The sequence below is a fragment of the Aedes aegypti genome, chromosome 3 (genome assembly GCF_002204515.2).
Source record: "Aedes aegypti strain LVP_AGWG chromosome 3, AaegL5.0 Primary Assembly, whole genome shotgun sequence".
In the NCBI taxonomy this organism is placed as follows: Eukaryota; Metazoa; Arthropoda; class Insecta; order Diptera; family Culicidae; genus Aedes; species Aedes aegypti.
The window spans coordinates 198,281,846-198,305,921 of NC_035109.1; the positions used below are offsets into that span (position 1 = coordinate 198,281,846).

The window sequence follows — 24,076 nt, forward strand, 5'->3', positions numbered from 1 at the left end:
TACAGGAATATGAAGATTGAACCAAAGAACATGGCAGGATACTTATAAGTTATACTGAAGCTCGATGCACAGCAAGAACGCTACATTGTTCTGGAATTGAAGAAACATATCAATTTATTTAAAACACATTACATAACAGCAAAGTCTTACCAAAATATTTCATGTTAGGATAAATATGTTTACATATTTTAGTAATTATCATGTTGTTTCATACCATTCGGGTTTAATTAGGTCAGCTAATTATTGCTGTTTGCATTTGGGATGCAAATCTAGACTAAACGTCCTCCAAATGCGGTAGCACAAAACAATCAAAGGACACCTAGCAACGATTAAATAAATCACCGCCGCCCTAGCAAGAAAAATCTATCTTTGACATCGCATTTCTTGTAAAAAATCTTACCGCATTTGGTGTTCCCGCATTTGATATTTGCATTTCAAACGCACACAGCAATAATAATTAAATTTTATTAAAGACAAGGAGAGATGTAGTAGGCTAAGAAATAAGGGTCACTAAGATGGATATAATAAACGTCACTGTTATTCTGTATACCACTAAATGGAAATGTGTTTTGGGTTCTCTACAACAACTACCACTTCAAAACTGATGTTATCACAAATACTAATTTGTTCGACCGCTTCTCTAAATACCCCACATCGATGTGTATTTCAGGGGCTGTTTTCTTAAGAGTATAAGTGCGAAATTGACTTTCTTGAACCGATAAAAAGGTAAAGCTGGTTATCGTAAGATTAATAAATACAATAACAATTACGAAATTGCAGATAAAAGAGCGAGATTACATCGGATTGGTCTGGTGTCTTCACCGCACTTATTCGTCATCTCATTTTGTTAGCAATCCCACACTTCTAATCGCACTTGTTATTTGCACAATGAGCTATACATTCATCAACATAAAAAAAACTTACCAATGAATTTCCATACTGATTAGCTATGGAGTATCCGTTACGGAATCTTGTGGTATATTCAAAGCTCTGGAAAGTTCCGCGCGACATGTAGCTTGAATTCCATGCATTCATGGGACACCGTGCTTCATTGACTTCGTGCATTTAGTGCTCAATCTGAAAAATAATGTTAAACTTATATACATATATATGCCCACAAATAGTTTAACTAACTACATTTGTTGACATTTCTGTTCAAATAAATGAACAAAAAAGTGGTGCTTAGAAATGTATGTACTATTGAAATAAATTCAGGATTTAGTAATGGAACATGATAAGTGATTTTGGTGCATTTGTTGAGAAACGTTTTCTCCGGAAGAAATGAAACTGATTTTTACACTGCAACCGCACAACAAATGTATTGATTATAAAACTTTAGAGATTGAAACGGGACTTACTTTTAAATTGATTATTATGTTTGGAATTGAAGAAACCGCTTACCTATAGGTAATATATTATCCTTCGAAACTTCTTATGACAGAGAACAACTTGTCACATTGATTTGATCGACGAAGAATCAAAACGACATAAGCGGTAAGACGACTATTTTTAAATCTGTAAACTAGTTATACTGCTCTTTGTACACTAGTTAATCTGTCATTTGTAAGCTATTGCAGCCACGAAATATAAACATACTAATCAATATATTGCCTCGTACAATAAAATCAAATTGAACTATACAAGGATAAAATACTTATTATTGTAGAGATAAGGTTCAATTCCATAGAATTTATCAGAATTTGTTTTTAGTTCATTTTGGTTGTAGGCCAAATATAAAATCAATAGGTATGCGCATGCTCAATGAGCAAGTAAACTCATATGAGGTACGACGGGGCAAATGGGTACTGGAAATGATTTTGAAAAATGAAATGAAATGAAAGGAAATGATGAGATAACTTCATCTTATTGTACAGCTAATGTGAATGATTAAATCTCTCGTATGAATATGAATTCATATAAAATTTTCAAATATGATGAACAATTTTACGTGTTGTTCTAAATTTTCTTTCCTCTTATTACACTTTTTTTTTTTAATTTAGGGGAGGGATCATTAGAGTATGTTTTTTTGCAAAAAGTGAAGTGTTAAAGTTCAATTTGTAGTTTTTTTATTCCTCTTATTGTTATTACATTTCTGATACCATGGCCGACCAAATCTATGAAAAATGAATGTATTTTGAGATACTGGTGCAAAAATTACAGACATCATATTACAAATCAAGCTGTCCTTTAAAACATTCGATAAAAGTACACGGAGCCACAAATCAAAACAACTTATCAAAGTTGAAATCATGAAAAGAAATCATTCTTTTGACTCAATTCGGCTCTTCCGTGGGATAATGACAAAATGACAAAAAAAAGATCCAAAAATGTTCGTTATTGCAACATTACAGTTGTTGTATCAGCTACCTCTTTGTTATCCATATTGCACATAAAAAGGCACTTTTGTGATCAGAAATATTTTAATAATTTTTCTCTATTTAAGTTTTCGCCTGCATGAAAAGCTACGCAAGAAATGCGCACAGTCATCAACCATCATCATCGCGAAAACTGACGTCGATGATTGAATTCTCCCAGGTCTCCTGTCATTTTACCAGCTTCGTAAAATGGCTCATTAAGCTTATTAACGATCAACGCTCCGTCATCGTAATCATCGTCATCATCGAAACTTCAAAAGCAGTTTTTCTGTTCAAAACTGAAAATTATTCGATGAAAATGTGTTCACTGTGTTGCGGTTGGAGAATTGAATACAGTGAACACATTTTCTAGTAAATTTTTTTGATTTTGAACGAAAAAACTGATTTTGAAAATTCCGAAATTGATGACGGATCCTGCCCCCTTAAGCCATTTTACGAGACGTTTCGGAACAGTTGATCGCCACAACGGCGTCAGTTGACAGGAGACCTGCTAAGATCAGTTTACCCATAAATAGGTAATTGATTCACCTATTTATGAGTTTTTCATATTAAACCCATAATATGGGTAAAATTTACCAATAAAAATTGGTAAAGTTCACTCATATTATGAGTAAAGTCACTTTACCCAATTATGGTTAATCTCATTTACCCATATTTGGATGAAAAATTAGATATCAACAATAATCGGCGTGATGATATCCGGTTGCTGTCTTTAAAAATATTTGTGCAATAACTATTTAGCTAAGGTAAGTAGATATCACAGACAAACAGACGTCACACTCTCATCATTGTGCATCGACCACCTTTTTAACGGATGATTCAAAAATATGGTAGGTGGCCAATCCGCCACCTGCAGCGCCTGCGCAGCGCTCGCATCGTTTTTGTTCGCGTTTGACGTTTACACACTACCGCCATCTGTTGGCCTGTCGGCCAAACAAACCGATTTTAGCATTGGGCGTACATGTCCCCGTTACTATGATTTTGATCGAGATTTGTTCTAAGTGTTACGTCTGTTTGTCTGTGTAGATATGTTTATTTACATTGCAAAAAAACAGAAATATACATAGAAGAATTACTACTTTTGTATTATTATTTGGTTCAGTTTACATTGGCGATATTTCTTGTAAATGGTTGTGTTTGTTCTCGCAACAGCATTGTTGTCAAAAACAGTTTATAAACTCGAAAGTTCCCAAATTTGGCTTATGCCACGGACATTCGACGCTGGGTCGGTTTGTCTTTTTCTGTTTTTGACAACAATGCTGTTGCGAGAACAAACACAACCATGGGTAAAGATTAAATGTAGTTCCCAACTAACAATTCAGAGCCACAAACAAGCATGCAAGTTTAACGATCAACGCTCCGTCATCGTAATCATCGTCATCATCGAAACTTCAAAAGCAGTTTTTCTGTTCAAAACTGAAAATTATTCGATGAAAATGTGTTCACTGTGTTGCGGTTGGAGAATTGAATACAGTGAACACATTTTCTAGTAAATTTTTTTGTTTTTGAAATAAAAAATAATCTGTAACTTTTTTTTACCGTGCATATTTTTCTCCATATATTGAGTTTTGCAGAGATTTTTAGACTTTCGGTCAAATCTGAGAAGACGTCAAATAATATTCACGCTCGTTCAGATCTACTCAAAAGTGAGTAGATTTCGACTCACTTCGGAACAAAGTGGAACTGCTCAAAAGTGAGTAAAGCCATGGTTACTCACTTTAGAGTAACACTGTCAAATGTCAAAATTGGAGTAACACTTACTCACTTCGTTTAATCTACAATTTGCGAAAGTGAGTAGATGTCACTCACTCTAGAAATAATGTTTTGGGAAATAAATTTGTTATTTTTATTTATAAATAGAATCAGAAAAATAAATTCGAAAGACATAACATGTATTTTATTATCTCATACATAAATATATGAATAGTACATTATATTACAAGTAATACAATTGTGATGTTTGGGTCCATTTTTTTCTCGCTTCTCTGGAATGGATCCCCGGAGGGGGATCAATTTACGATGACGTCACACGGCAACTTCCAGCAGGAAGAAACCTGAAGGTTCGTAGTAAACTGCGGACCGTGTTTACCAAAAATTAACGATTTTGCTGCGCATTTTACCACTCAATGTTCTTCCGGTGAATATTTATTCGCTGGATGTTGATCCGGATGTTTGCCCGAGCCAGTAGCTTTTTCGGAAAGACTGAAAAGAACTGAGGATTAGTTTAATAAAAAAAAGTGACGGTAAAACTTACTGTATATAAACTTTTTTCTCGCGGTTGTTCGATCAAAACCAGGACTTGGTTACCTTCAAAAACTCCGATCTCGCTTCACTTGATATCGGGATTAATAATAACAGTAACAATAAATCATCTATTGCACAACTTGCATGATTCGTTATAGGTAATTCTACAGATTTTAAGCACTGTTTTACTAGTATAATACATATTCTTACAACGATATTTACTCCTAAACTTGGAAGCCGAAATTTTCACAAGTATTTGACAGTTCCAAAGTGAGTCGAATATGTTAGTGTTAACTCAAAAGTGAGTAAGGTCGTTTTCTTTCATGAGTGAGTAACAAGTTACTCACTTTGATAAAATAAAGCTACTCACTTTTGACAGCTATTATGAAAGTTCAAAAGTGAGTCAAAGTTACTCTCTTTTGAGTAGATTTGAACGAGCGTGTTGTCACAGCCTGTTGATGACATTTCATGTCAGTATTGTCGTGATCATTCGTTCGACTTGTTTTGTTTAGTTACGATCACAAGTTAATTTTACTACTAAACAACTACCTGGTCAGTGCAGAGAGCAATTATTTAGTTTTTAAAACACTTTTTAACGTAATTTTCGTTTCGTTCCATAAACAGAACACATTCAACTCCTTGAGATGGCAGAGATTATTACGGAAGTAAGACGTCGAAGAGCATCAAAAAACACCGTTTACCACGCTTTATACGGGTATTATTTCCTCGGCCATTCCGTAGCTGAGCTGTCCAGATTATACGGAAAGCACAAATCCACTGTTCATAACTGGATCAACATTTATGAACAAAACGGACTCTTCGAACGAAAGCAGTAGGGTGATCAAAGTATTTTGGACAGACCGTTACTCGTATATAATTTGGCCATTTACGGCAAAATCAAATGGAAGTGGCCAAATTATATATGCGTAACGCTCTGTCCAAAATACATAAAACACCCTACACTCTAATTTCTAAAAATATCCTATATATGGCTAGTTGATCTCTATTAACGTCGACCTCTACTTTATTTGGAAGAAGCTAAACAACTCTTCAGAGAACATTTCCACATGGAGATCTCAGCATCTTCCGTCTGTCGAATACTGCATAGTGAAGGGCTCACATGGAAGTGCCTAGAACGAAGGGCAATCCAGGTTAAAGAAAGTGACGTCCATCGATTCTTTCTAGAGATCAACTCAATCAACTGGATGTACTGCAACTTGCTGTTTATTGACGAGGTATCCTTCGACAATCGCGGGATGGTCCGCACAAAAGGTTACTCCGTTAAAGGCCAAAAACTTGTAGCCCGTGGTGAGTTTGTGCGGAAACCGCGAGTTTCGTGCCTGTGCATGGTTGGTCAACAAGGACTAGTTGAATGCTGTTATACCGAAGGAACATTCACGCGTTTGAAGTTTTTTGAACAATGTCGTCAGTTTGCTCTGTACAGCGGAAAAGTCGAAACTTATCCTGGCATCCATTCCATTTGGATAATGGATGGGGCCAAGATACATTGCGATGCTAACATAATCTATTACTTAAGGTCATTGGGAATATTTCCGATATTTTTGCCCGCTTACACGCCATATTACAATCCCATTGAGATTGTTTTTGGTGTCATTAAAAAACGTATGCAGAAAGTATACAACGAAAACAGTAACACAAATATCAATATATTTGTTGCAGAAGTAATGTCACAGTTTGCATCATTTGAAATGGATGGGTTGTTCAGGAAATGTGGATATTTCAGAGGGAAATTCGATCCTACTGTAGCTGTTCCCAATGATATTGAAGAATAAAGAGAAAAATGAAAATAATACATTTAACTAACTTTGCTTTTTTATTTCATAAAAATCATAACAAAAACCCTGTCTATTCTGCATGATCCAGATCAGGACAATCAGTTATATCATTTCTCAATTGTTTTCCAATCTCATCCTCCTGCACCGTAACGGTTGACTTCATGGCGCTGATCAAATTGCTGCTAGTTCGTTCACGTATCTCCAACATTTCAATCCGATGATCAAGCGCCTTCAGACTTGAGTTCACGGATGCACGTAATGTGTCGAACGCTTTACGAAGAGCTACGATGTCTTCATGATAACTATCATTGACATTGTTAGCAGTTTTCAATTCACGTTTGATGGTATTCACTCGTATCCCTTCTTTCGCTTTAAATAACCCTGCCACCCGGATAAAAAATACAATACAAAAACAATATAACGTATTGAAACAGTACCATTCAATATATTGGAAATACAATACAGTGTTTTGTGAAATAACAATACAATTACAGTACAATATATTGTTTTCAACAGTTCACTGTATGGTATATGAGATTTTTGCAATATAATGTATGGGTGGTTAAGTATCGTAACAATACAAATATAGATATTTTCTCATACAAATATTTTGAAAACACAATATGATATATTGTTCATGTATTGTCTTGATAAGCAATTCGTGTATTGTTGTACAATACAAAAACAATTCAACAAACTGTATCATGGTTGCATGTCAGCTAATGTCAAGTGACTTCTAAAAAACTACTTATTTTGACTTTTTGAATATTTTCCACCCAACATTTCTTGCTTTTTGAACTTGTTTTGTTTATTTCTTTCAGCAAAGCTACATAGAAAAAAGCAACAGTTGTTTTACGCGAAAATAGGAATTTGACCAAAATTGTAAGGTATAAAACCAATTAAAAACAATACAATGTTCTGTTACAACATATTATATTGTTTTTGAATTGTATATCCAAACATGAATGATATTGCTTCGACATTCAATTACAATACACTGTATTGTATCCAATACGTTATATTGTACATTAATGGTTTATTCCATTCACTGTATGATACGTTTTTATCCGGGCAACGTCTGAGGGGGATATTCCATCATTGAAGAACGCTTGTATGCCGGAGCACTCTGTATTGCATTGGCCCAAAAAGTCCATGCCATACCATGGGCTTCAAGCAATCCTCCTGCTAGCAGCTCCTGCACGATCTCGTTCATTTGGTTCAATGAGACACTCTTTAATAGTGTTCCAAATTGCTCGGTTACTCACACTCAGTGAATAAATATGTAGATAAAGGGATATTTCTTTATCTCGCCAATTTTGAAGAAGATTGTGTTTGCTGTCTTGTATGTTCTCTACTTTATAATAACGTCGACCTGATTGGAACAGAGCAAACTTGTTGAAATCTTCCTCGGTCGGTTTTTCTTTGGAACACCACTTAGGAGAAGAGTCACCGTCAGCACTTGCTTCAAAAATGATTTCACGATGCAGATATTCACTTGCCAAATTCCACACCGTTGTCAAAAACTCGTCTCTGCTGTTCACGGATATATCCCAGCGGGCGATGTAGGCACCTGATGTTTTCCCCTTGAATTCACGTTTGTAAACCAGTAGAGTATATAAATCGTTTTCTGAAGACTTCCCGTTTGAATGGATTGAACGGTTGTTGTTTTCATTCCGATTCGGGATACGTTCTTCCGGGCCATTTTCGTCTCCAGAGAAGTTCGTGATATTAAATTCACTGTTCTTCACGGGAATCTGTTCCATCATTTCCTCAATAGAATCTGGGTCATCGGAGCTGGAGTGGGTACTGGAACGAAATCTGGCAAGCGGATCCTCTGCGCTTCCATCCAAAAGATACTCTTCCTCCATATCCACATCGTCGACGATTTCCGATGAACTCCGTGCTTCGCCCGTTTCCTACATGGTTCGCAAGCTAAATAATCGAAAGAGGAACTTTTAAGTAAATCGCAACAAGTATTTATTTGTACTTAATTACCGTAAATATTGGATGGTATAGTTCGGCTAACGAAACTGCACTTTTTTTTTCTTGATGATGTAAACAAAACAACGTCACGATAGGAACAGTGGGAGTCGAAATTTTGAACATCATGGCAACCATTAAATAATTTCGTAGGATTGAAAATCGACTTTTCTGCTCTATAAAGTTGTCACCAAATAATAATTTTATTTCAGATTTAAGATTTCTCAAATGTACTTGAACAACCACAATAAATTAAAACAAAAAACGACGTTTTTCAAATAAAAAAACCATAGGTATACCCAGTTGCAAAAAACGATCCCATGTCTGTATGCAACTAAGGGGCAGTGTGAACACTTTTTGATGTGACAATTTTATTTGCATGTGCGTCGCATTAGGTGCAAGATCATCAATAGTTATTTTAACAACATCCTGCATCAAGTTTATAACAACCTATGTTCGAAAAAACTTTTTAACATAATAACATGTGCTGATATAATTTTGTTATGTACCCTTTGTCGGGATTCAACAGCTCAAGAACAACAAGGCCGCTGGCAAGGATGGTATCGGAGCCGAACTCATCAAGATGGGCCCGGACAGGTTGGCCGCTTGTCTGCATCGGCTGATAGTCAGAATCTGGGAAACGAAACAGCTACCGGAGGAGTGGAAGCAAAGCGTTATATGCCCTATCTACAAAAAGGGCGACAAACTGGAGTGTGAAAATTACCATCCTAAACGCCGCCTATAAAGTGCTATCCCAGATTCTCTTCCGTCGTCTATCACCTATAGCAAACGAGTTCGTGGGAAGTTATCAAGCAGGATTCATCGACGGCCGCTCGACAACGGACCAGATCTTTTCCGTGCGGCAAATCCTCCAGAAATGCCGTGAGTACCAGGTTCCTACGCACCATTTGTTCATCGATTTCAAGGCGGCATACGATAGTATCGACCACATAGAGCTATGGAAAATCATGGACGAGAACAGCTTTCCCGGGAAGCTCACAAGATTGATCAGAGCAACGATGGACGGTGTGCAAAACTGCGTGAAGATCTCGGGCGAACACTCCAGTTCGTTCGAGTCTCGGCGGGGACTACGACAGGGCGATGGACTTTCGTGCCTGTTGTTCAATATTGCGCTTGAAGGTGTCATGCGGAGAGCCGGACTTAACAGTCGAGGCACGTTTTTCAAGAGATCCGGACAATTTGTTTGCTTCGCGGACGACATGGATATTATTGGGAGAAAATTTGAAACGGTGGCAGATTTGTTCACCCGCCTGAAATGCGAAGCAACAAGAGTCGGGCTAATGGTGAATGCGTCGAAAACAAAGTACATGCTGGTTGGCGGAACTGAGCGCGACAGGGCCCGCCTAGGAAGCAGTGTTACGATAGACGGGGATACCTTCGAGGTGGTGGACGAGTTCGTCTACCTCGGATCCTTTTTGACGGCTGACAACAATGTTAGTCGGGAAATACGAAGGCGCATCATCAGCGGAAGTTGTGCCTACTATGGGCTCCAGAAGAAACTGTGGTCAAGCAAGATTCAACCCCGCACCAAATGCACGATGTACAAAACGCTCATAAGACAGGTAGTCCTCTATGGACATGAGGCGTGGACTATGCTCGAGGAGGACTTGCAAGCTCTTGGGGTTTTCGAACGCCGAGTGCTAAGGACGATCTTCGGCGGCGTGCAGGAGAACGGCATGTGGCGGCGAAGGATGAACCACGAGCTCGCTCAACTCTACGGCGAACCCAGTATCGTGAAGGTAGCTAAAGCTGGAAGGATACGCTGGGCAGGGCATGTTGCAAGAATGTCGGACAACAACCCTGTAAAGATGGTGTTCGCCACGAATCCGGTCGGAACAAGAAGGCGTGGGGCGCAGCGAGCTAGGTGGATTTACCAGGTACACCAGGACCTGGAGAGCGTGGGTCACAGTCGAGGATGGAGAGAAGCGGCCATGAACCGAGTGAATTGGCGAAATATTGTTGGCGAGGCTTTGTAAAGCCAAATAAGTAAGTAAGTAGTGGTGCTAGTGTACATAAACACTTCCGGTTTACTGCTATTGAGGGATATCTCGGAACCTAAACGAGATAGAAAATTCCTGTTTTCGAGAAAGTTGTTCAGAGTAAGCCAAACTTCCCCGAGGAACCTAGCATAGTTCCAAATCCATGCACTACGTGGCGCTAGTGTACGTAAAAACTTCCGGTTCACTGCTATTCAAGGATATCTCGGAACCTAAACGAGATAGAAAATTCCTGTCTTCGAGAAAGTTGTTTAGAGTGAACTGAGCTTCCCCGAGGGACCCAACGAAGTTCCAAATTATTCCACTACGCGCTAGTGTGCATAAACACTTTCGGTTTACTGCTATTCAAGGATATCTCGGAACCTAAAGGAGATAGAAAATTCCTGTCTTCAAGAAAGTTGTTCAGAGTGAGCCAAGCTTCCCCGAGGGACCTAGCATGGTTCCAAATTCACCCTCAACGTGGCACTAGTGTACGTAAACACTTCCGGCAAGAGAAACAGACGTAACACTTAGAACAAATCGCGCTAAAAATCATAGTAGCGAAAACATGTACGCCCAATGCTAAAAACACTGTACACGGGAAAAAATTCTGTGGTAATAATTACTATTGTAGCTGACTACGCCCATTCTTGAAACTACCATGGAATTTTAGACCAATTTACTATGTTTACGGTACATCCCACCATATAACTGGTACATTCGACAGAAATAATTTACAACAATCTGATTTCGACTACAAACATGGTAAAATCACAGACAAACAGACGTCACACTCTCATCATTGTCCATCGACCACCTTTTTAACGGTCGATTCAAAAATATGGTAGGTGGCCAATCCGCCACCCGCAGCGCTCGCATCGTTTTTGTTCGTGTTTGACGTTTACACACTACCGCCATCTGTTGGCCTGTCGGCCAAACGCACCGATTTTAGCATTGGGCGTACATGTCCTCGTGACTATGATTTTGATCGAGATTTGTCCTAAGTGTTACGTCTGTTTGTCTGTGGTAAAATCAAGCGCGTTTCTGGTCTGCTGAAAATTGCCGGTGCGAGCGCTTAAGTTAACCCCCTAAAATAGTAGTTCTTACCGCACAATTTGTTTGCGTGTAGGTGGCCGATGGACCAACAGATGGCGGTAGTGTGTAAACGTCAAACACGGACAAAAACAACGCGAGCGCAGCGGGTGGTCGATTGACCACCTACCATATATTCGAATCAATCGTTAAAAAGTTGGTCGAACACTGAGAGTGTGACGTCTGTTTATCTGTGCTTCCGGTTTACTGCTATTCAAGGATATTTCGGAACCTAAACGAGATAGAAAATTCCTGTCTTCGAGAAAGTTGTTCAGAGTGAACCAAACTTCCCTGAGGGCCATCAAAAAGGTACAATTAAAATTCCTGTAGGTACCTTAAAAAAATCAGTGTGGATCTTTCGGAAAAATTTTGGAAGCAATCACCGAAGGATTTCCGGAAAAGATACTTGGGTGAATTCCAAAAGGAATCCCTGGAAAAATTCTTGAAGGAATCTCTAGAGAAATTCAGCAATACTTGTTTTGGGAATTCTGTAAAAATCATTGGAAGAACAACTGAATGAATACAAGGAGGAATTCTATAATATATCGCAGGGAAAATTCCTCAAGGAATCCCAGGATGATTTCTTGAAATGATTCTTGGGGGAATTTCTGAAGGGATCTCTGTAGAAACTCCTTCGGAACCATTGAGGAAATTCTTGAAAGAATGCTCAATGAATTTTAGCAGGAATGGTTCTGGGAATTGAGAATTCCTGAAAAATCTCTGGGAACATCCCTAAAGGAATTCCTGAGGCAATTCCTAAAGGAAATCTCTGGGTGAATTCGTATGGAATTCCGGGGAGTACCTGAAAGAATCGCTTTGGAAATTCCTGAAGAAATCCTTTTGGGAAAATCCTGACGGAATTATTGTCTTGACGGAACTGTTGTCACTTTGAATATTACGCTTATGAAGAATCATGATTATCCTGAAACTATCTTGATATCATGACCTTACTTATTTATGAATTGCATGACTTGTAAATCATGATTTAAGAATCAGATTTCAATCCGTGTAGATGAATCAAGATATTTGCAAACGGCTTTTCTTAGCCGTGTGGTTAGAGCCCGCAGCTACAAAGCAAAGCCATGCTAAAGGTGTCAGGGTTCGATTCCCAGTCGGTCCAGGATCTTTTCGTAATGGAAATTTCCTTGACATCCCTGGGCATATAGATTATCATCGTACCTGCCACACGATATACGAATGCGTAAATGGCAACTTTGGCAAAGAAAGCTCTCAGTCAATCCCTGTGGAAGTGCTCATTGAACACTAAACTGATAAGCAGGCTCTGTCCCAGTGAAGACATAATGCCAAGAAGAAGAATGTTGACGAATCAAATTTTAATCGAAATCTCGGTGAACGTTACCAAGATTCTGTAAACATTTAGCGAACTTCGATAAAAGTTTTACCGCAGACAGACGTTTAAGCAGGAACAAATTTATTCAAAATTCCTGTGTAAATTCTACCGTGGTGTCACCTAGGGAGCAAATTGCTGCAGTACAGTGACAGTTCGTAAAAGCACGTGGCTTCATCTTCTCGCTTACCACCCAGTTCACCACCAACTGAACAAAAATATCAAAACAATCACTTTAAAAATGATTCACACAATTGTGATACTTTCACACCAATTTACTTTACATGAGTAGCGATCATTCAAGGGTGTTATGCTAGTATGAATCTGTGAGTAAATTAAATGCCAACTTGTGGTAAAAATTACAATGGATTTTATTAACTTTTACATGAGAAATTAGATCCAAAAGGGAACATCACCCACCCAGCGCAAATAAAAGGTGCATAGTTTTTAGCGTTGAGCCAGCCCGATGCTATACAGCCATGTTTTCGAGTTCAGCATCAAACTCAAGAACAACAACGTACATTGGCGTAATTATATTGGGGAAATTTTTCTCCGATATTTAAATGTGTTTCACGCTAACCATTTCAACTCTAATTAACTTGCTGTACTGCGAACGAAAAGTTTGCAATCGTTTATTTGTGCTTATATAACTGTTGTTGTGAGAAAAGAAAATTTTCGGCAAAAAAGATTTCGCCTTCCTCGATTGTTAGTCTTTAAACGACTATTTGTTTACAAACATTGAGTTGTCAGTGGGAACCACTTCCCAGTGGGAACCAGAGATGTTTGCTCGTTATTTTCCAATGGGGTTGTATAGGCGGTGTCAGGAGGCTGCGTTGAGCACGTCGGCTGTGGGAGCGGTTGTGTGTCATACTGTCAACGAAATGTGATCGAGGTGGTGGCGGGACGCATACGCCACTAACGCCATCTGTTAGCTTATTGCCACTTGGCGATTTGTGGCGGCCATGTTTTTACACAAGTGTCTGTGTCTAACTTGAACGTCTGTCTGCGGTTTTACAGAGATCAGACAAATGGTCACCGCGACGTCAGTTGTTCGTTTCTCTGCAATTTGTTTGCCGAGATCGATTACCGAATTTAAGTGGGCCCACATAATTTAATTGTTAATTAAATCTATAATCTATTTGTTAAGATCATACAGAGTATGTGAATAAATGTAATTATGGTGCGAAGGCTTTGTTGGTCAAATGGTTGCCTCAACATAAATCGGGGTTCCTTCTCAGGGTGAAGTTAAAGAATATTAGCTTTCATGTACTACACGAAACCACTGCTTTGAAAATTCCGTCTTGCAAGTTCCGCTTCATGTCGAGGAAGGAAGGGAAGTTGAACTAGACAGTGACAAATTTGTGCTCCTATTTTTTAGATGTTTTTCTTGTGAAACGAAAACGTTTTAAATATTAGAACCAAGTGTAAACGAAAATACTTTGCATCTATTTTCGATATGTGCTGCATGCAGACCGATTACGGATACACAAAAGTGGAAACGAGTAAAATTATTTTCGCGCTTTTGATTTTATCATCACCGACGATACTATGGCGGCATTCCTATTGCAGATAAGTATTAGTACTTTGTGAAACACCTTTGGATATGGATTGAAACAATATACACTGATAAAAATCCACACGCTCGATCTGTGTGTTTAAAATTATGGATCGATTCATGAACGTCCATATCGATTTGCTATGATTTTCTTGCAAACTTCGTGTGTGTTACACATTAAATTCCTTTGTTTTGCTTCATGGATTGATTCATCAACCGACAACAGGGATTCCATATTTTTCCACATAAGTTCCCGAAGCTTTCTCTTCAGATTCGTATGTGTCAACCTATGGACGCATAGATCATCACTCCAACATGGATTCAGTGTGTTTTGCTTATGGTTATCTTGTGTCATAATCATCATGTTCAAGTTGGTCGATTAATTGATATGCGCAATGAGATTGTTATGATGAAATCGATGAGCTATGCTATCGATTTCCATGTTCAAAGCTTCTAAATTGTTTGTGATCAACCCATGGGATGCATAGTGAACTGAATTGCGGTTGGACCTCGTGTCGAACGACAGACATCATCATGCTTCCAAAGAGAAGAAGCAAATTTAGAAGCTGAAAGTGTTAGATGAAAATTTGTGAATTCGATTTTTCTTTTATTAGTGAAGTTGACCGACATACGAGAATTCTACCTTTCTATAAGGAAACATTGATTATAATGATAGTTTAGTAGAAAAATCGGATTCCACTAACAGATTTTCCTGGCTTTTAGTTTCGAAAAAAATGAAATATGCTTATCCCTGGCTTCCCAAATTATGGATTTGCGGCGCCCCGCTTGTTGCTGGCTCACTGGTTTGAAAAAAAAAATCAAAAGAGCTTGCGACAAGCAGAGGAGCCTCGGATCCATATTTTGGGGAGCAAAAGTTCTTCTACCAAATTTCTTCTTTCAGTCCCATGACATTCATGTTCTATCACACATGACTATCTAAAGCTACTACATTTCGAATTCAATAAGCAAATCAGTTGGTTTTCATGATTTAATATTAGGAAATCCATGTTTGTTTCACATGACAAACTAATGTTGATACACATGTTATTATACCGTGAAATCAATGATGAAATCCATATGGCTACCACACTCAAATCATGTGGTTTTCCTCATTGCGCAAATCTATAAGTAAAACAAACGACTTTGACGTGTAGATTTTTCTCAGTGTATGTCTACCATGTGGTTCTCAAACTGCAACAGTTTGTATGTTATTACCACACAAACGAAGAGTTGCAACGGCGTGTTGAAACAAGAGATTTATTATAAAAAAGTTATCTTCAAACGTGCACTTCGATTTGTTTCTCAATCAATTCAAAAATTTGAATCACTGCTAAGTGTTGCATTTCATATTCTTACGGTATACAGCGGGAATTCGCTGGTTGGAACACGACTGCCTTCCATCTAGCGAATCCGACCCGTTAGTTGGAACGACTGACGGCTGGTGAAAATGCTCCAGACTAACGCATCTAGAGAGCGAAACGTCACGAAACGAACATATACATACACATTTGTTCTATATATGGAGACTTCAATGCGACGGTACTCAGACGTCAAAGTCAGTTTGACATATTATCTTGACATTCGAGTGCTTTTTAGTTGGAATATTTTCCAACCAGCGAACATCCAACCATCGAGTCATTCCATGTAGCGGACCCCCAACGAGCGAATCCCCACTGTATAATCATGACAACATGAGCCCTATTTAAAAGTATCTACATGCACTTTAATTATTACGAACATTACGTTTCTTTGATTCCGTGGTGAAAAAATCACGTCACTACTGTAAATATATACCTACATGTACACTATACATCAATTGCTATACAGACACAATACGCGTAGTCGATACGTAAGCTAAGCTTTTCAACAGCAGTAGTTGCAGTAGTTGAAAACTATCCGTCGGGTGTATCACATTCTTTTGTGCGCTTTTCAGTTGAGTTTCGGTATTGTTCATTTTTTATCGCAAGGTAGGCACACTTTTTAACATGTTGATTTCGTTCACTCTGTAACATATTTAAATTTATTGGTTCAAGGATGATGGAACTTGAAGAAGACCTCTTGTTGCTGTCGCCGGTGGTAGATGTCCCGCAGACGCCTTCTACATCTACGACGAAGCGTACGGCGGCATCTCCAGCTGCTAACACCGACAAGAAAGGGCGTACGGACGATCCCAATGGTATGAGGCTGGTAGTCAAAAGACCAGAGAACGATGTGGACGGCGATTTTTACGATAAGCTGATGTCTGAGTTAATGACGCTACAAGTAGCGATACCTCTGGGCCAACAGCAACCAGTGTTCCTTGGTTCTGGCATCTCCTTTGGAGTAGTTTGGTTCACCGCCAAAGATCAATTCAGTTATGACTGGTTGAAAGCGACCTTGGCGGCCATTTCGCTTAACAAATTGATGCCCCCCTTTGAGATACTCGCTCAGTCAGCACCTGAACCACTCCGTAGAATGATCATTTCAATACCACTGATACCCAAACTTGGGAAAAATCCACAACCAACAAACGGAAAACAATCAGTAATTCTTGGTGTTGACGAAAACTCAGTAGTAAAAATAGAAGCACAAAAAAACAAGATTTTTTACGCAATGTCTCAGATTTTTGTAAAATTCTACCCAAAGCAACAATAACGTAAAAAACAATTGGTTATCGTACGTACAACGTGAACTTTAAAAATCATATCTTTGGATTAAATTTTCTTGAATAAAAACTAATTTGAACTGAATCAGATTCGTTGTTACTTATTAGTAAACTGCAAGAAATTCAAAAACAGAATATAAAGAAGAAAGAAATTTTTATTCAAAACTAAACAGTTTAAATATGCATATTTTACCTATATGGAAACCACCTGGAAGCTTTTAGATACTGTTTTTCGTAAATAAACTTAACAAAGAAATATGTTATCAATGATTTTTTTAAACCTTTAAGCTATCTTTTTGAAACCAATATGGAAACGGTGCGAACCAGGTAAGTGATGACAATGGCTATAGATTGCGAGGCACAAATCTCCCATATGAGGGGAACGTGCCGCTTGAGCCAATACTCTGATACCTGATATTTGTTAAGATCATACAGAGTATGTGAATAAATGTAATTATGGTGCGAAGGCTTTGTTGGTCAAATGGTTGCCTCAACATAAATCGGGGTTCTTTCTCATGGTGAAGTTAAAGAATATTAGCTTTCATGTACTATACGAAACCACTGCTTTGAAAATTCCGTCTTGCAAGTTCCGCTTCATGTCGAGCACTCGACACTGAAGAAGTCTGTAAGTCACACACGAAATAGACCTATCTGTCAAGATAAGCAACATATAAGAGTTTTAAGGAATTTGCTCCCCTCACGAGTGACTTTTAGTATCATTGTTTTTGTTTTGCAAAAGTTAAGTGAAGTGTCCAATTAAACGTTTTCTTGAACAAAATCAAATAACTTCTTCATGAATATAAAAAGTTTAGAGAAGTTCTGCTTTTTTCTGAAAGACATACCCGAAAATAGAAAATTTATATCCCGTTTAGATTTAAGGAAATTTCTCATCTATAACTTACTAGTACACTACCGTCACAAAGTGTAAAATATAAAAGCCTTGCATGCTCCCTTGAATAAGCTCAAGCTGAACAACTTTATTCGAAGACGTATATCTTATATCTCCTCTATAGATTGCGAGATATCTCTAAATGAAATGATACTGGAACCACAAACTTGAACTTAAAATAATTCAGGATTTGGCAAGGAAAGCTCTGCTTACTCTGAACAACTTTGTCGAAGAAAGGAATTTTCTATCTCGTTTAGGTTCCAAGATATCCTTCAAAAGCAGTAAACCGGAAGTGTTTACGTACACTAGCGCCACGTAGTGGATGAATTTTGATCTTCAATGGGTCCCTCGAGGAAGCTCGGCTCACTTTGAACAACTTACTCGAAGACAGAAATTTTCTATCTCGTTTAGGTTCCGAGATTTCCTAGAATAGCAGTAAACCGGAAGTGTTTATGTACACTAGCGCCACGTAGTGGATGAATTTTGAACTTCTATGGGTCCCTCGGGGAAGCTTGGCTCACTCTGAACAACTTTCTCGAAGACAGGAATTTTCTATCTCGTTTAGGTTCCGAGATATACTTCATTAGCAGTAACCCGGAAGTGTTTACGTACACTAGCGCCACGTAGTGGATTAATTTGAAACTATGCTATGTCCTTCAGGGAAGTTTGGCTCACTCTGAACAACTTTCTCGAAGACAGGAATTTTCTATCTCGTTTAGGTTCCGAAGGATATAATAGCAGTGAACCGGAAGTGTTTACGTACACTAGCGCCACGTAGTGGATGAATTTTAAACTTCTATGCTGCCCATACTCGCAAAACAGTCCCATTTATATAGGAAATCCCATATAATATGGGACTGTTATGCGAGTATGGGCAGTATGGGTCCCTCGGGGAAGCTAAGCTCACTCTGAACAACTTTCTCGATGACAGGAATTTCCTATCTCGTTTCAACAAACCGGAAGTGTTTATGTACACTAGCGCCACGTAGTGGTGGAATTTTGTATCATTACATGTAACATTTTCTGGCAACCCTATCTTGAAGATGGCTACCCTAGCGGCAAAATAAAAAATATTGGTTCGACATAAATCACAAAATTTGTAGGCCAACTAAAAATAAAGAGATCTGACCATCTGTAAACTTTGTTAATGTGGAAGGAAACTAATTTTGAGCATGCACGATAAAAAAAATCAAATGACAAAAAATAAAATGAAAAAACTTTCAAAGTTGCATTTTGTTGCAACATTTTTCTTCGGTACATGTTTGTAGAAGTTTCAAGCCTGGTACACAGAAGTTTGGGGAAATGCGAGGAAAAAAAGTACTTAACTATCTTAGTTCAAATTTGGCATTATTTTCTAAAAATTTTAGTTTATGTCATTTTAAATATGTTTCTATTAGTGATATGACATTATTTTTATAGTCCAGCAGAAAGCTTATGTAAAAATCTTTATGGGAACGTATTTGGATGAAGAGCATTAACTAAAAATGTAATTGTTTAATGAATTGGAAGAAAAACAGTTTTTTCGCCGAGAACTGTAAATTTTGTAATATCTGACTTTGATAGTGTATATCTTAGAAACTAAAGCAAGTAGGATCTTCAAATTTTGGATTTTCCTTTGAAATTATGTAGTAATAACACAAAAATAACTAAAATTGATTTAGGACATTTTTTTTTTTGTTTTCGATTTATGACCGCTCGATCTCCCATAGTGTGATGGAATGGTCACCAGCGAGTGACCAATCGACTACACGGGAAAAAATTCTGTGGTAATAATTACTATTGTAGCTGACTACGCCCATTCTTGAAACTACCATGGAATTTTAGACCAATTTACTATGTTTACGGTACATCCCACCATATAACTGGTACATTCGACAGAAATAATTTACAACAATCTGATTTCGACTACAAACATGGTAAAATCAAGCGCGTTTCTGGTCTGCTGAAAATTGCCGGTGCGAGCGCTTAAGTTAACCCCCTAAAATAGTAGTTCTTACCGCACAATTTTTTTGCGTGTAGGGTTACCATCCGTACTGATTTTTAGCTTTTTTTGGCCAAAATAGTTGAACAAATCCGGTGAGTTTTGCAGATTTTTCCTAAAATACATGAAATGTCCTGATTTTCACAACTGATTAGATGGTACCCCTACAATCGACCAAGCCTACATACTGAGTGGCTGTCCGGCTCTCCAGATCCGTGCTACCACAGAACTGAAGCCCGGCATCAATTCATCTTCTCCTTAATGCCCCCATTGTCAAGCAATGCGTGTAACGCAGAGCCCAACCACACCCACTCTTGCGTTACATTTGTTACATGACAGCAGTGTTGTGAAAAACTCAATTTCTCACAACTCACGCTTGAGATTTTTCATGCGTGAGTTGTCAATCACGCAACTCAGTAGTCAGAAAATCACGGATGAGTTGGCTCACCTTTTTGACTCATTGTCTCGTATTTCCACAGTCTACTCACACACGGCAATAATTTCTTGTTAGTCTGCTAAAATTATAGTAATCCTTTCTAACGTAAACAACAATATTCTGGTTTCACGAGTTTTGGCCGGGTTTGCGACTGAATCATTTTTTACGGTTTGAGTTGATTGAGTTGATTTTGCATCAAAATCTCAAGCGTGAGATTTGCGAAGCAGATCTCTAATGAGTTTGCTCTCTCGGGAGAGCGTTTTGATTGACATTTGAGTGCGAGTCTATCAACACTGCATGACAGTACTTATGCGTATTTGCTAAGGAATGATTTTACAGCATAGCTGAGCCGTTCGGTTAATAAGACCGACGTATAGAATTAATTGGTTTCGAAATTGTCCGCGTGGTCTTGTTATACCCCCATTAGATAAGAATCAGCTATTACCATACATACCAAACGCTCGCTATGACCCTATGACGAAACATTTGTATATGTATGGACTTAGCTGATGTGGCTTATTTAATAAGTAGTTCTTTCACTCATTGATTTTCTTCAAAACTTTGTCAAATGTTGAAATTTGATGGTATTAGATTTATTACTGCAGTGAAGGTGCTTTGTGTTTATTAAGCATGATTATTTCATTCTATTTTTTAAATGAAACATTAATATCAAGGCCAGAATTCCCAGAGAGTGAAATACTCTATAGTACTACAACACCATAGGAGATCACATGACATCACCTAGCCAAAGAACGGCATTTTGTCTTATTATTTAAGTGAATGCTATTAATTGCCCTTTGCTCCTATCCGCAACCCGGTGCACGCGCCCTGTTGGGTCTCGTACACGCAAAAAAATTGTGCGGTAAGAACTACTATTTTAGGGGGTTAACTTAAGCGCTCGCACCGGCAATTTTCAGCAGACCAGAAACGCGCTTGATTTTACCATGTTTGTAGTCGAAATCAGATTGTTGTAAATTATTTCTGTCGAATGTACCAGTTATATGGTGGGATGTACCGTAAACATAGTAAATTGGTCTAAAATTCCATGGTAGTTTCAAGAATGGGCGTAGTCAGCTACAATAGTAATTATTACCACAGAATTTTTTCCCGTGTAGAAGATTACTAACCGTCAACGGCATTTCCCATATACTAACCCACATTGCACATCCAAGGGTCTGATTGTGCTCCCAACTCACCCTCGGTTTGTAATCTTCCCACCAGCTTAAAATTATATTTTCCTGGAGTATTAATACTGCCCATAAATGCATACCAGTCTCACTAGCAAAACAGCGCATCCAAGAAAAACGCGATAGAAGTCGTGAACATTTTCATGCTTTCTTTACTCCAATTATATTTAAAATGCGATGTTTTCACACCCAAATTTGCACTCAAATAGTGCAATGAACTATTGATTACAGTATTACATACATTTTGTTTATTAATTGGGTTGTTTAGTGATGCAAAATTCACAGTTTTTTGTAGTTTGATCAAAAGAGCACATTTTTCTAAGTGTTACACGATTTTATTGCCCTGTGATATCTTAATTTTAATATAATAAATGATTAAAAAAGATTTCATTCCGTCGACTCAATGACATTTCAATTTACATAATGACAGTTCGTCCCGAAGTAAAATTTGCCGAGGGGTGATTCAAACGCGATTTCCATACTAAATTCAAACGTGTTTTAAAAATAGTTCCAGGGCACGGAAAATTATGAAACTTTGGATTCTGGCTCAGTTTTTAACGTTGAATCAGAATATGTAAAAAACAGGATACCCCTAAACAAGCCAATTTTCTCAAATATTTAATTAATATACGGGAAAATGTACGCGTGATTGATATGCGTTTATTTGCTCTTGAATGTACGAGAATAAACGCATAATAGTATCAGTGCTTACTATAATGCATCGGTCTTCACGGGTGAATTACACTGCGGAACACGTTTTTGTCTCCAGCATCAAAATACAGGTATGTTCCGTTTTTATCAACACGATCGACAATTTTCAGTTGACAAAAACGGAACCGTGACAAAAACGGAATGATTTTCTTAGCCAAAAAATATTTCATAAATTTGAAACGAAAATAGCAGTTTTGTGAGGATAATACACATTTTCATCATATAAATGAACAGTATTGATGTTTAGGAGCTGTGAGGAGTATTTAGATTGTTGTAGTTTCGTAATGAATGTTGATTGCAGATTCCTATCAATCAATATGATTTTGTAAAAAATCATTTATAGTTTTAGTTTTCTTGGTTAGAATTTCAATAAATGGAATATAGAATATTATAATATTATAAAGATAATCACATAAATGTCTTTAGCATCATAAGGTGCCTAATATTCGCAAAAATAACTACAAGGAAGTGGGTCAAGCTATTCGTTGTTTTTTTATTTTCAAGAAAGATTAAACAAGAAACAACTTATTTTTCTGCTGTTCATCCTCACACTTCAGCTACTTCTTCTTTATGGCATTACATCCCAATTGAGAACGAGCCTTCTTCTCAGCTTAGTTTTCTAATAAACGCTTCCGCAATTATCAACTGAGAGCTTTTTTTGCGACAGGGATTCACTAATCGCCAATCTAGAACAGCGCCACTTTTGCTTTTTAGCGTTACGTTAGATCACAAATGTACTGACAATAAACTAACCTAAAGCTCTAGTTTTTTGTTAAGTAAAAATAATATTAAATACCAGTGGTCTCGTCAAACTTCGTTTTGCCATCAAGTAGACTGCTGAAAATGGCCATGCAATCTCCCATACATAACGGCAGATTAGTTTTCAGTTGTTTTTCCAGATATTCCAGAGCATTTTCCAAATTGTCTCCCTCACTCAAACACGTCAGAACACTTAACCAATGCAACAGTGAAATAATCATGTCAGTCTATTAGCCCGTTCTCAATCCATTTCGTGACACACAAGCACCATTCTTTTTTTATTTATGTAGAAGCTCATCAAAAACACCAAAGTGTCCGAATTCTAGAACAAGCATCACCAAAATAGAACTTTTTGGTAAGAAACTCTTTTGTAAAGTTTTATGAATAAGCGTATGGCTAATGGTATAAGACTCCTAATTAACCTTTTAGTCTCCATGTGGGAAAGGGGTACATGTCTGCTCAAGACCAAGATGCCAGCAAATTTGCGATGGCAACGTGCGCGACTTGGGGACGTCCAGTATCAAAAGTATCTCAAATTGTCAGCCATTTCAGCATTTTACCCTCTTCCTCGATGTAAACTTATTATATGGAGATACCAAAATTTTCTATAGATTGCTTAGTTTTTCTGGACCTTTTTCCCAACCCCTTGAAACAGGATGAAATCTGTAATGTAATTTGTGCAATGCTATGAGATATCTAACGTGCCATACATTTTTTTTTTCATACAAGAAATGATACCATAGGGGAAGGGGGGTCGAAAGATCGCCAAAATTGTCTAACGTAATTATTGGACAGCCCCTATGTCTATCAAATTTACATAGAAAATTCTTTGATACCATGTAATATAAGAGAAAGGAGAGGTCTCTGCAACTCTCTTAAGTACGTATTCAATTCATCACAAATTCCAGTTGTTGCTAGGACGTGGCCAGAGCAACTCTCGATTGTTGAAGGATGGGTTAATCTTGTCCAATAGACCATGCTAACAATAAGTTTGAAAACTCCAACTGACTAGTGGATAAGAAGAAGACAAACCTTATTGAAACGTATATGACTTGACGTATATGACGTTTCGTAGGCGTTGA

General features: G+C 37.9%; 1 protein-coding gene and 4 long non-coding RNA genes across 6 annotated transcripts in view; 3 read left to right on the forward strand and 2 right to left on the reverse strand.

Moving 5' to 3' along the window:
* The window catches only part of LOC5570798, a 142,202-nt gene that overhangs the window by 12,970 nt on the left and 105,156 nt on the right, over window positions 1-24,076 (reverse strand). The window contains exons 1-2 of one of the 2 annotated variants that reach the window (XR_002501278.1): window positions 1,359-1,558; window positions 925-1,077 (exon numbers count right to left, since the gene is read on the reverse strand). Coding sequence is in view for 1 of the 2 variants with exons in the window: in XM_021849829.1 (XP_021705521.1) it covers window positions 1,066-1,077 (12 nt within the window). In the remaining variant the exon portion in view is untranslated. Of the gene's footprint in view, window positions 1-924; window positions 1,078-1,358; window positions 1,559-24,076 lie in introns of those variants that run through there. The other variant, XM_021849829.1, reaches the window with a different exon arrangement.
* Window positions 395-919, forward strand: LOC110677911. Its single transcript, XR_002501285.1, has 2 exons — window positions 395-726; window positions 781-919. It is a non-coding gene; the product is annotated as an uncharacterized LOC110677911 (long non-coding RNA).
* On the reverse strand, window positions 4,251-4,898 carry LOC110677908. Its single transcript, XR_002501282.1, has 2 exons — window positions 4,630-4,898; window positions 4,251-4,577 (listed from the first exon to the last, which is right to left on the reverse strand). It is a non-coding gene; the product is annotated as an uncharacterized LOC110677908 (long non-coding RNA).
* On the forward strand, window positions 5,066-6,430 carry LOC110677906. The gene is made up of 2 exons (XR_002501279.1): window positions 5,066-5,171; window positions 5,244-6,430. It is a non-coding gene; the product is annotated as an uncharacterized LOC110677906 (long non-coding RNA).
* On the forward strand, window positions 16,027-17,265 carry LOC110677910. The gene is made up of 2 exons (XR_002501284.1): window positions 16,027-16,354; window positions 16,421-17,265. It is a non-coding gene; the product is annotated as an uncharacterized LOC110677910 (long non-coding RNA).